The sequence below is a fragment of the Salminus brasiliensis genome, chromosome 5 (genome assembly GCF_030463535.1).
Source record: "Salminus brasiliensis chromosome 5, fSalBra1.hap2, whole genome shotgun sequence".
NCBI lineage: Eukaryota > Metazoa > Chordata > Actinopteri > Characiformes > Bryconidae > Salminus > Salminus brasiliensis.
This window is the reverse complement of record NC_132882.1, coordinates 17,840,526-17,853,457: the sequence shown is the minus strand read 5'-3', so window position 1 is coordinate 17,853,457 and position 12,932 is coordinate 17,840,526. Positions and strand designations below refer to the sequence as shown.

Below are 12,932 nucleotides of genomic sequence, written 5' to 3'. Positions count from 1 at the left end.
ATTTCCAAATTTGATAGCACTCATGTTTGTCAGGTGTTATTTTTAGTGATGATCAAAGCTGCTTAATTGGATTAAGTTCATCCATGTCTCTTCACCTGAAGCAGAGATTCGTGAATTCACTAGTTTGTAGGTTGTGATGCTTTGCTGACAAGATCATTGCATGTGAAGCTAGACTCTTCAGATGCATTTAAGCAAATGTAAGTGCTGGACATTGACCAGTTATATTTGGTTCCACTGTACATTCTAGATAGACCAAGAGAGATCTTCTCAAATTCAGGTTTTTTTTTCTCTGTATACCTCTGGGCTTATCATTACACTGCTTATTTCCATGGTCGAATCCTCCCATCTCACAGCCTGTCTGCATAAAGTGCAGCGATGTAAAATGTGCCATCTTTTTGAACTTTTCAAGGTAGTCAGGAATTACAGTGACATTTGGAACCCTTTCATTAGTGAGGCCGCTGAGTAAAGTACCCGTGGTGGCAGGGATAACAGACACTGCTACTGCCAGGGTAATGAGAGCGCGAGAGAGGAAGGGAAAGAGCTGGGGCAAAGGTTTGAAACCTCTCTCCACTATCCAGTCTTTACATCGCCGTCACTTATTACCATCAATCATTCTTACCATTAAAGAGCTTTGTGGTTTCACTGAAAAGGCAGGGCATCTTGACTTCTTCAGCTCTCATATTTATTCACTTGCCTGCACTACCTCTCACATTCACATGAGCTCCTGGAGCTATGTATAATTCACTACAGTGAATGATGCTTACTTAATACTCTGTTTTAGGAGTGGATGATATAGCAAATATACACAGATCGGCCTTATATTGAGTAGGTCCTCCTTGTGACACGACGACAGATCGACCCATTAGAGGCATGGACTGCACAAGACCACTGAAGGTGTCTTGTGGTATCATTCACATTCGTTAAGTCCTTAGCAACAGATCCTTTAAGTACTGTAAGTTGTGAGGTGGGGCCTCCATGGATCACATCAATGAGCCCTAGGTGCCCACGGCACCCTGATGCCAGTTCACCGGTTGTCTTCTCTTGAACCACTTTTTTTTAGGTACTGACCACTGCATACCAGAAAAGGCCTGACACACCACCCTCAAGAACTGACTGTTCATTTGCTGCCTAATATAGCCACCCCTAGACAGATGCCGCTGTACCCGTAGAGGTACTAATGTTATGGCTAATTGGTGTATATTATCATGGTACTTGTAGAGAGGTTACTAATCACGGTATTTTGTTTGAGAGTTTGCACTTTATGCAACACTGTACTAAATGCAGTTAAGCAGTACCAGTTTTGCTCGTCGTAATGAAACGAGCAGTTTCTAAATGTTCATTAAGTACTAACAATGTCTACGATATTGGCACAAAGGCATATTGTGACCTAATGTGAATTTATCAGGATTCTAATAAAATATCACAATATTGCACAACCCGATTAAACATAATACCTCATATACAGTAAGAGGTGCGCTGTGTCCTCTGAAGAATCCCATTTATCCATGTATTGATCACTGTATTTCACTGCACTCTACCACACTAATATTGATTCAGTATTCTATAAAGTCAGTCCCTCTCTTGAACTGAGTAGATCATAGATTGGGGAATTACATCCTGAAGAAGGGAAAGGATAAACTGATATCACTTGTATTCCTAATTTAAATTAGGGCTCAGGGTTGTGTTACAGTAGAACCTGTTCGTTCATTCATTCTTGGTGTATTCCCGCACTGGTCCACTGAGGCTAACAAGAAATTGATTGAGAAATCCTACATACAATGGGAAGACAAATACTGATATTTTTCCCCCCCCACAGCATCTCAGTGCTGACATTTATCATAATGCCTGACCTACACGTTCTGAGTGCATGAATATTGTCACTAAAATTGAGTAAATATTAGATATGGTAGCTTATTACAGTGCTATACGTAGTCCATACAAGACATGGGGCTTATTTTAGCAATCTTCGGTGAACCATCAACCGTGCACTATGCAGCTTGATTTAGGGCATGTCAGTGTGTCTTTGCTATCGTGACGATGGGAAAAGTACACAGTGCGTGGCACGAAACGTACAAAAGGCATTTATTAAGTCTCCTAATTATTCATGTGTGTTTTAGGAATAATGTTCATATACCCAATCAGCGTGTCACTTTCCATTCCCTTTAAGAGCCAGATGCTGTCTGACTTTGGCAGGTTACTATTTTAATGGCGCATTGTGCATGGTCTGGGAAGGCATGCCGAAGCGGTGGTGCACCTCACCTCTAGAATAATGTTATTTTATTTTGTGTTCTGTTTATTGTTGCAAAAGTTTGCATAGTTGCCAAACGGCACAGGCTATAGGTTTGTGCACTGCTGCGTGTCCATCTGTGTGTGACAAGCAGGGGTGTATGCACGTTGGGCGTGCAATTCACTGCCAAGATGGCAATGAAAGTCTGTTGACATCTGTCTAGTGGCGCACCGGTGTGTTGCGCTGCCATGAAAGCAATACGCCAGAATTTACCTTACCTAAACACACCTACTTTCGAGACCAGCATGCCCATTGGTGTAGATATCTTTGCAAGCACCGTTACACCCTGCCTTGCGCAGGGTGTAAGATAGAGCCCATAGACTCTTCACTTTATGCACAAGCAGAAGTAGTTCAATGCCTCCAGGGAGTATTTAACTCCCTTAAGTCATCAGATTTGTCTGGATAACAAATACACAAATGCAGATTATTCCAGCCAGTATTTTTTTTTTTTTTTTTTATCTAATACGTTAAAGTACATTTTCAAAGTCTAATCGTATTATTGCTTAACAGAGCTTTAAAAAACAAAATAAAAAAAATGCTGCTTGCATAAGCATTCACCCTCTCCAGTCCGGTGTTCGTTGTCCAACGATCCTTTACTGTTGAAGTAAGTTTTTACCAGCTTTGCTCAGCATTCGGCAGGTTTGCTACTGTTTGCTTATGTTGGTTAGATAACCACAGATTTTACATTGGATTTATACCTGGACTGTTGTTCAACCACTTCTGTGAGATTTAGGCATGTGTTTGGGATCTTAGGAAAAAACTGTTTGTATTCGTGTTGTATCAGCATGCCTTGGGTGTTCTTGGTGGAGCTGATCTCTCTGAGGGCATTCACGTCATGGTGTTTGTGTAAACCCCCGCCCACCTGTATAATGAAGGCCAATTGATCGTCCAGTAATCAGATAGGTGCCCTGTTATCCTCATTGATCGTTGTTTAAGAAGCACAGGCGGGCCATCAGGCACAGAGGAGGGGGGGACATGGGGTGGGACAGAACCATTATGCTAAATGCTTCCATCATTAAAATGTCAAATCTATTGCTGAGAGAGTGACCCTTAATTGAGTCATCAAACAGGGCGCCCATGCCCTGGCTCTTATAATTAGCTTGTTAAACCCTGCCATGTCACTAGCAAGCCCTCAACCCTGTCCCTCGGTGCTGTTTAAACACTTCCAAAGGACTCTTTGGGTATTTTATTCTAAATTTGCATTTGTGAATTTACTGGATTCAGAAGAATTTGTAATGTTCACTGACTTGATAACAACAAGCTTTTGAGAAGTTTTGTTTTTTATGTTTGTTTCTGTCTGTTCTTCTTCTGGTAGCGGTACCCCCTAACATTGCTGACCTTAAGAATTTGGAAGTGCTGAACATGTTCAACAATCAGATAGAGGAGCTGCCCACTCAGATCAGCAGCCTTCAGAAGCTCAAACACCTGAATTTAGGGTAAGCATGTGTCCACACAATCCCTTCCATTGTGACTGTATTGCTTTCTTTTTCTTTGGGTCATTTTCTATAGGGTTCCTTTAGTCAGGTCAGGCCAATTGTTATTTCTAAAACACATTTAAAAACTTCAAAAAGCCATCCAATCAAATAATTATTAATAATTATACTATTAAATCATGTAGAAGAAAAAGCCTAAGATTAAAGAAAGGTTTTCAGAGTTCACTTAAAACAGCAATTGTAGGGGACATTCTTATATAGGGTGGTAGACTATTCCATATTTGTGGGGCAACTACGGAGAAAGCTCTGTCATTTTTAGATTGCATTTGAGAATATGAAGTGGCTAAAAGCAACTGATTCTTAGATCCTAAAGAGGTTTAACATGAGCTCATCGTGAGTCTATTAATCCATTGATTATCATGCTATTAAGTAAGAAGGGAATCAGTGATTTCAGATTTTGTTTCCTTTACATACTGCTGGACATTAAATACTGCTCAACACTGAATACTTTTTTTCCAGGGCATGTTTTTACCCCTGATTTTTTTTGCTGTTGTTTTCTCTAGAACAATGATTTGTCCTGTCAGATGTTTAAGGCTCTCATAGTTGAACCGCTCTTTAATTTAGCGTCTGATTAATTTTGTTCTGTGGTGTTGGTGCTTTGGCAGCAATTAACACATTATAGTGCTTGCTTTCGATCAGTAGTATTTAAGATCAGTGTCTGATTTTTTTTAAATTTATTTATTTTTTGTACATTTATATCTAGAATATGATGGTTTTATGTAGATGGTTTAGTGATTCGTTACATGCCACAGATCAACAGTAACCAGAACACGTTCAATATATTCAGTTCAATTAAAATGTATTTCTATTGGGCGTTTACCGCAAAGTAGCTTTACAGAGACTTGGGCCATCAAGTCATAAAAGGTGAAAGTGTGAGTGAAGCGTGAAAGTCCATGCAAGTAAACAGTCATAATGTAGTGAGACAAGGATGAATCAATGTAAGGACCCAGAGCAGGACAGCATCACAGTGGGCAGCAGGGTAGTGAAGAGCCAGGTCTGGCAGTACCGAGATGGAACCATTGGAATGGGGCTTTTTAATGCATGGGAAAGAGAGAGAGAAAAAAAACGAAAGGAGGGAAAAACAAAGGGTTTAGAAGGAGCGGGTTATACAGCCAGACAGAATGATTCTAGGGGTAGGCACTAGGACCCAACCACAAATGGACTCAGCGAGCAGATATTGGGCTTAGTGTTAGCAAGAACCTGCCGATACTATATGTATCACAATACAGGGCTTACTATTCAATATATGACTATACAATATACTGTGATACATAGGCAGACTGTCATATGCTTTAGCTTTTTATGCAGTCCGAACAGTGGGATCTGAAGATCTAACACTATTTTTATACACAACACAAACTGCACCACTGTCCGACTCAAATATTTGCATGTAAAGTGTTAATAAAAATTAATACTGTATTTTTGAGAATCGATACAGTGTTACAAAACATTGCGATAGTATTTTATTACTCTCCTAGCTCGATATTGGCTGTTAAGTTGCCCTTATGATCCTTTATTTAACTTGATGCACTCAGATATGAGACTTTGTCCTCGAAACCTGTGTAATTTGTGCCTAAGTTAGCTGGAACACTGTCTGTCCTGTGGTGTTTGACCCACTAACTTATCTAAGTGTAGTTGGTGGCCACGTAAGCAAACTGAACTTTTAATTTGGTGGATTTTCAGCTTTTGAAATAATAAAGGATGAAATGCCACAAACACAGCTTAAAAAATGACCATTTGTGAATAACTGCTTCCCATCCGTGGTAATACTCTATACCACATTTAATATTTGGATGCAGTTTAATGGTGTGAAATAGTAGATAACCCTTAACTCTACCGCTACACAACCATCACATAATTTTTATGTATGTCAACATTTGACTAGGCTTCAAATTTGAAATTCTGAATACATAATGAACAACTCATAATTAAATTCTGACACCTGAAACTGTTATAAAGGATCAACCGTGTATAGATCATTAATTAATTCAGAAATGTTTAGGTAAATATTCTAATGAATACAATTAGAGTATTTACACCTCTGTAGCTTATTTCCCGAAATGCAGCATTTACAGTGTGCATGACGCAGCCCATATGTGAGCCTGGCTACACTCTGAGGCCACCAGCATGTCAAACCTGAACCTAACAGTTACAGTTTATGCAGACTATTAAATCAGTTTATTTGGGAAGTCTTACCTCTGTAGTATTCCTTACAGACCTGTGTTAATTTGGCTGAAGCTGTGCCCTTTTGCAACAAACCTGGAGCAAGATAAGCAGAAGTTTCTGTACCAGACCCACTTCCCATTGTTTCTCAGCTTATTGTTGCAGTACAATGGGACCAAGGCTCTGATTTGGGACTATAGTCGCCCTTTCGCTCTTCTGCTTGTTCCTCGTTCCAATAACAGTTCACATCACACTACAAAAGGCACGTGTTCCAGCACCTAAATCCTGAGGGCCCTCTTTAAGCCCTGAGGTTTGTGAAGAGGAGGAGGCCTCCTCAATGTCACGCGGGATTAAGGAGCGGCACAATCTCCCCCTGCATCTGACATCCCACATTTTTATTGATTTGCTGTCAGACGCGTCATTTCCAGGCATAATCTTGAAAACATAAGCCGCGCCGCTGTATTCGTGGCAGTGAGTCCCGGCATGAGCGTGTGTGTACGTCTGCCTACCCGATCTCATTTGTCAAAACAATTCCCCACCTCTTGTAATTGCTTCACAAACACACAGCGGAATCAGTTTGTTTGTGTCTGTTAAATCTGCCCGGAAAACTGTGTATGTCTTTTGTGATGGTGGGCTGTCACTGTGCTCTGAGGGAAAGGTGGGTAATGAAATTGGGGAGGACATATAGACTTAGAGAAGAGAGGCTTAAGTGGCCACAGTTAATCAGCCTTTGATCTCAGTCTCTCTCTGTATTGCGCGCACACACGCGCACACACTTCTCTTTAGCTCTTTAGCTCATTGTCAGGCACCTTCAGCTCTTTGCAGACCAGTTCTCATTTACTGAGAAGCATCACTGTAGTGTCTAGATGTCTGCTTCAAGTTCCTATCCATTAAATGGAGCAAATTTGGTGGATCTGAATAAGGCCAAATTACGGAAAGTACTGTTTATTTTTTCACAGCCTTAACACCATTCCCATTTCAGGCAAAACAGGCTGTTAATTATGCACTTTTATGCACAGGGCATTTACAACAAAACAAAAAAAAAAGAGTTTTTCTGGACAATGGAGACAGTTACTCCATTGTCCAGATAATGCTTTCTTCTATTTTTGAGCATCGCTTGTGAGGATTTGATTGCATTCAGCGACAAGACTGTTTATGAGATCAGGATGTTAGAATGATCAACACTCCACCTCATCCCCAACTCCCCAACTCTTCCCAAAAGTATTGGATGGAGCACCATCCATCATTCCAAAGAGCACAGTTCCACTGCTCCACAACTAGCCAAGCGGTGTGTTTGCATTTGCGCGTCTGTGTCCGCAATGGGTGCAACGTAAAGATGACTGCATTCTTTAGAAGGGATGTCCACAAACATTTGGACATATGACTTGTATGACAGCTCAAGTGAGTTATGGTACTGTTTTTAGTATTGACATGTAGCATCAATCTTAATCAGGGGGTATTGATCTTTTATTGTTCAGCACTGTTTGTTTCTGACAGTGTAAGTGGTGTGTATACCTCTCTGTTGAGTGTCAGTTTGTAATGTGTGTGTGTGTTTGTGTGTTTAGGATGAACAGGTTGAGTACACTGCCCAGAGGGTTTGGTTCTCTCCCAGCACTGGAGGTCCTGGATCTCACGTACAACAATCTGAATGAATCTTCACTGCCTGGGAACTTCTTCTACCTTAGTGAGCCTCTCTCTTATTCTCTATCTCTTTCTTTCTCTTACTTCTCTACTTCTCTGTCTTTCTCTATCACTCTCACTTCCTCCTGCTCTCTCTCTGCTCTTACTATGCAGTGATTTCTACCCTAACAGTCTGCAAACAGCATAGCAGTTAACTGACTAAACTTCATCATCATCATCATTCCAATCAACCCCTCCCCATTAGAGGCCCAGTGATGATCATTGACCGTCCCTAGTGCGCTGTAGTCCTTTAATGGGCTGTTATTTTAATACTGATGACATGATGAAAGCACGCACTGAACAGTAATCAGTCCTTTACTCCCCTCCTCCCCCTTCTACATACACCCTCCCCTCTCTATTTATCACTGCTGACGACCAGCCTCTGATATTACCTCTGATTCCATAGGCAAATTAAAATGGATCTGATTAATGAATGAGTTTCAGGTGATTAAGGACAATCAGAGACTGCAAAGTGCACTGGAGGATGAGGAGGAGGGGGAAAGCAGAGTGGTGGTGCTCTCTGAAACAGAGTTATATTTGCAAAGCTTAAAGCTAAGAGTATGTGAACCAAAAAAGAGAAACACTGCAAAGTTCTGTATTTTACTCCCACAATCAGAACATTGGGTTGATTGTGGACTACCTATAATATAGCACATGATTGTGTGAATATGCATGCTTTTATGGATATATGTATATGTTGTCTTGTGCTAAAACGTCTGCCTATATCTGTGCGTTATTCAATCATGCTCTTCTGTCTGTATGTCGATGGTTCTTCAGAAAGACACCGGTCTGAACATGTAGTATTAATCAACCCTGACCATCTCTATTGATCAGGCAGCGCTCTACTCAGGCCTGTAGCACCCTGGTCTAGCTTATGCTCCCCCCCTCTCATTTCAGCCACCCTGCGTGCACTCTATCTCAGTGACAACGACTTTGAGATCCTGCCCCCAGACATCGGCAAGCTGGCCAAGCTGCAGATAGTGAGTAATTTATCTAAATTCACCCTGAAATCAATCCCCTTTTTCACCGGGCTGTTGGTTGGATTTATTTTTTTACAGTGCGGGCTGTCCTTTATCACAAGCTTGTGAGAGGTGATTTAGGGTTGTATATGTTGCCTCTGAGGTTCTGAGGGCTCACAGTTATCTCAATAGGGACGTAATGGGGTGTTAAAGCAGGCTTATGAGTGACCTTACTGAAAGATGTTTTGTACACCTTATGCATAACTGATACAAGTGAAGCTGGAGCTGTTTATTAGTCACGAAGACCCTGGTTACACCTGGTTACAATTGTATCCTGATAAGATTTTAGCCACATTCATTTACACCTGCTAGTCAAATACGTCTCTGGTTAGTCAGACTAAAATCTGATTGCTGTGCGGGACAGAATATGCCAATTCGCTTGTTGTTTGGCAATTATTACTGGTGTTTTGGTTGCCTTGAGGGGGGGTGGGGGGGTTGGTTGTTAAATGCTTGGTGAGACTAATGTGTTTTCTACTGCTATAACATGGCTCAAATGCACCTCAGACCACCTCCTGAAGTGTGTAATGTAACGAAGTGTGTAAGTTTGAGTAATCAGATTGTTTAAATGCACCCTGGGTGTGTTTGCCCTTGAATTTTAATGTGGCTTGGCCTTACCTGGATATAATCCTGTTACTCAATGCTCAAGACAAATGAAGGAACCAGGTGTAAACGGGGTCTGAACTAAAAATGAAACAATTTCTCTCACTTCACACATACACAAGTGTAACTGCAAATGTGGAGGAAGGACATTTATATTAGTTTGAATAATGAATAACAAAATAGATTCAAAATGTAGCATTCATTTCAGAATATTTAATAGCATTTATCATAAGAAAGAATGAACACTGCCTTTCAAAAGTATTTAACCCCTTAAAAGTAATCAAATGTCTGAATTTCACATGGCACAGATTTTTTATTAAAGGCAGTTTTTAAAAAGCCTTTTTTTCTTGGCAATCTGAAGCAGTTCATCCTGCGGTATTTCCCTGTGTTTTTGCACCACCGTCCTTCATTTTTAATGAGATGTCCAATCCGGACAGCGTGATGCTGCCACCCCCACATTTTGCTCTTGGAATGGTGTTTGCTAAAAAAATTACCAGTGTTAGTTTTGTGTAAGCATTTTGATTTTGGTCAACAAGCTAAATTTTGTCTCCAAAATGTTCTGACCAACTTCAGTAGTGTTTGAGTTTTGTTTTTATTTTTTTATTTTTTTTTGTTTTTTTTTTCTCCTTTCTTCCTCTTCTTTAGTAAATCACTAATAATTTCTATCCATTGTATCACACCATTTTTTCTTCAATCAATGGACTCTGTAACTCCTTCAAAGTGATTGTTATCCTCTTGGTGGCTTCCTTTACAAGTCGTCTCCTTCAATGCCATGTTTTGAGGTAGGGCCTAGGCAGTGCCTGGATGGTATTCCCACATATGTGATTACCACAATTGATCAAACAGTGCTCCCTTGGAAACCCAAGCCCCTTTTTGCATCCCATTTTCATTCATCTTCATCTGTAGTTTACTTAGAATGCTATTTGTTCTTTATTTTCACAGCTTTCTTAATGTGTTTTATGTTTGTTTGTTTTTTTTGTTTTTTTTTTTCATTTGGAAAAAGGACATTTTAAAAAATGATTTAAAAGTAGAAAATATATGTAAGTCAGTTGTGTCCTTGTTAGGGCAATGTGTTCACCTGTGTCAGCTTGGAGCTTCCACAGTTTATGCAAACAGCATATTATTTTCTTACCTAAAACCAATATCAATATTAAAGTATTGACTTTTGGGAGTCTGTCTTTTAAAATAAGATATGGCTGCACAAAATGTCAAACAAATGCAATCCAGACAACTCTGCTTTTAAGGAGATTGACTGTTTGTAAGGTACTGTAAAATAATGCATTTCTGATTTACTTGATTCTAAAATCTGTGACATTCACATCTGGCCTTCCTGACCTCTCGTTTCCTCTCCCTTTGTGCAGCTGAGTCTGAGGGATAACGATCTGATCTCCTTGCCTAAAGAGATAGGAGATCTGGCTCAGCTGAAGGAGCTGCATATCCAGGGCAACAGACTTACTGTGCTGCCTCCTGAACTTGGTGAGATGTCTATGATTTACATGTCTATCTCTAATTTTTTCTATATTGTTGTCAGTTTACTTAATATTGTTCTCTGTATAATGTCAGAACACCAACAGAAGAAAAAACAGAGTCTAGTTTTAAAATCTGGTTCATTTTAATGGAAGCTTAATAAAAAAAATGTTTATTCCTTCTAAGATGAGATGTATTGCTATGTGTATGCCTTTGCAATACCTTGTTTAAGTTAGCCTGTATACCATTGTCTAAAACAAGATGATAGTCTCTAGTACACAGCTGTGCCGTGTATGCACGTGCGGTGTTGCTGTTGCTGGCAAGCTGATGGCCATGATGAGCTTTGACTCAATGGGACGGCAACTCTCACAATCTGCCTCAAACGCAAACTCCACACACTTACTTATTTATTCGGTGTGTCTGTGTGTGTCTGTGTGTGTCTGTGTGTGTCTGTGTGTGTCTGTGTGTGTCTGTGTGTCTTTTTTTTTTTTTTTTTTTTTTTTTTTTTTTTTTTTTAACCACATGGCCTGACAGCACTCTAGGTGCGCTCAATTCACAAAACAACTATTTGTAAGAGTGTTTGGGGTGTGGGAAACATTTATACACACCCATAAAAAAAAAAAAGTTCAGCAACACGCTTGGTGCACAAGTATGAAAACACCACTCAATAGATGCTCCTTCCATCATTCTCTCAGTAGAGATAACCATGGTGGTCTCCTAGGCTGTGCTGTGGTTGGTTGGCGGATCATTGGGGAGCAAACCACGCCCTACTGACCCAGTGGAGGATGAGACAGCAGGCATCACCTGCTCCTCTGTCTCCTCTTTCTTTTCTCTCAACACTGAACGCTTCACAGATCCCCACAGGGGTCAGCACAGGTCAAAATGCTCTTTGCCTGAGTGCCTCACCACACAGAAAACAGACACCAGAACTGGCTTCCCTCTGCTGGCGAACAATAGGTTCAAAGCACAATAAGCATTTTTTCCTGTTTATTCCATCCTTATAATTACCATTTATTCAGTGCTGCATCCTTAAATAAGTGTTACTGCTCTCATTTATCTCAAGAGCCATATTATTATTTCTTCAAAATCTGGTTTGGCCAGTCTCCTCACATTCACAGGGCATAAAGGGTGCTTTGGAATGGAGCCCAGTCAGGCTATTCTGAGTGTAGGCTGACACACACACACACACACACCCATTGCCCTGTGCCTTCTCTCTTCTCCCGTCTCTCTTTCTCACACACACACACACACACACACACACACACACACACAGAGCCTGCCTGAGAAGGCGATAATTGGCCTTAAACAGCCAACGTCGCCCACACCATGTCTCTTATGAACTGCTTTATAGAATTATTGACCTGTGTGTCCTGGTCAGAGAGTCCAGCAAATTCCACTTAAATTGTTTTCTTTTGTCGTGTTTCCGTCTCAAGTATTATTCTAATAAATGTTGCTTCCTGTCGGCCTTATAACGCTGTATGATAAAAAACATACAACGCTGTATGATAAAGCACAAAACAAATCAAAGAGAAAGAGAACACCCGACTGGAATCATGCACAACAAACAAATCGTCACATGCATACATACAGGCATTATCTGTTTGAGAGTTCATAATTTCCACCACACATGGGACAGATACCCTGCTGTAAGTATTTTGGTAGCTCTTGAAATTGTGTAGAGAAAATATAGAAAGTGGGACTCCTAACAACCATGCAATGCCTTGTAGACCTCCAAAACTGTCAGTGTCAGATAAACAGTACTTCAAGTGTTCCACTTTTAAGCAGAAGCTCTTACTGAGAGAAAAAAATGACGTTAAAGTCTGTTCTGTTCTCTCAGAACAGACTTTAACGTCATTGAATATGTTTGGAATTACTTAAGTTGTGAAAAGCATTCAACTGAACCTTGAAGGTGTGGAAGAATGTTGCTATACATTTCTTTGAAAAACTGAAAGCAAGTCTCCCAACAACTAAATGTTTTATATTTAGTTGTTTTAGCTTCTATGTAATTTGCTGTGTTAATATTCATATTTTTCACTTGCAAAAAAAAAAAAAATAACTATAACGTAATGGCCATTTTGACTGGAAATTAAACAAATGAATTACTAGGTACTGCATTGTGGTGTGTGTACAGTCCTGTTACTAAAATTACAGTAGTTACAATAATTGACTTATTGTGCAATATATGAATTAAGAGTGTAATTGCGTGGTTATGCTGTCAGTTCT

At 40.2% G+C, this 12,932-nt stretch overlaps 1 protein-coding gene across 1 annotated transcript in view; it reads left to right on the top strand.

The window, feature by feature from the left end:
• The window catches only part of rsu1 (Ras suppressor protein 1), a 35,440-nt gene that overhangs the window by 1,622 nt on the left and 20,886 nt on the right, over nt 1-12,932 (top strand). The window contains exons 4-7 of the mRNA XM_072679691.1: nt 3,603-3,723; nt 7,509-7,627; nt 8,521-8,603; nt 10,604-10,718. Coding sequence (XP_072535792.1) covers nt 3,603-3,723; nt 7,509-7,627; nt 8,521-8,603; nt 10,604-10,718 — 438 coding nt within the window. The remainder of the gene's footprint in view (nt 1-3,602; nt 3,724-7,508; nt 7,628-8,520; nt 8,604-10,603; nt 10,719-12,932) is intronic.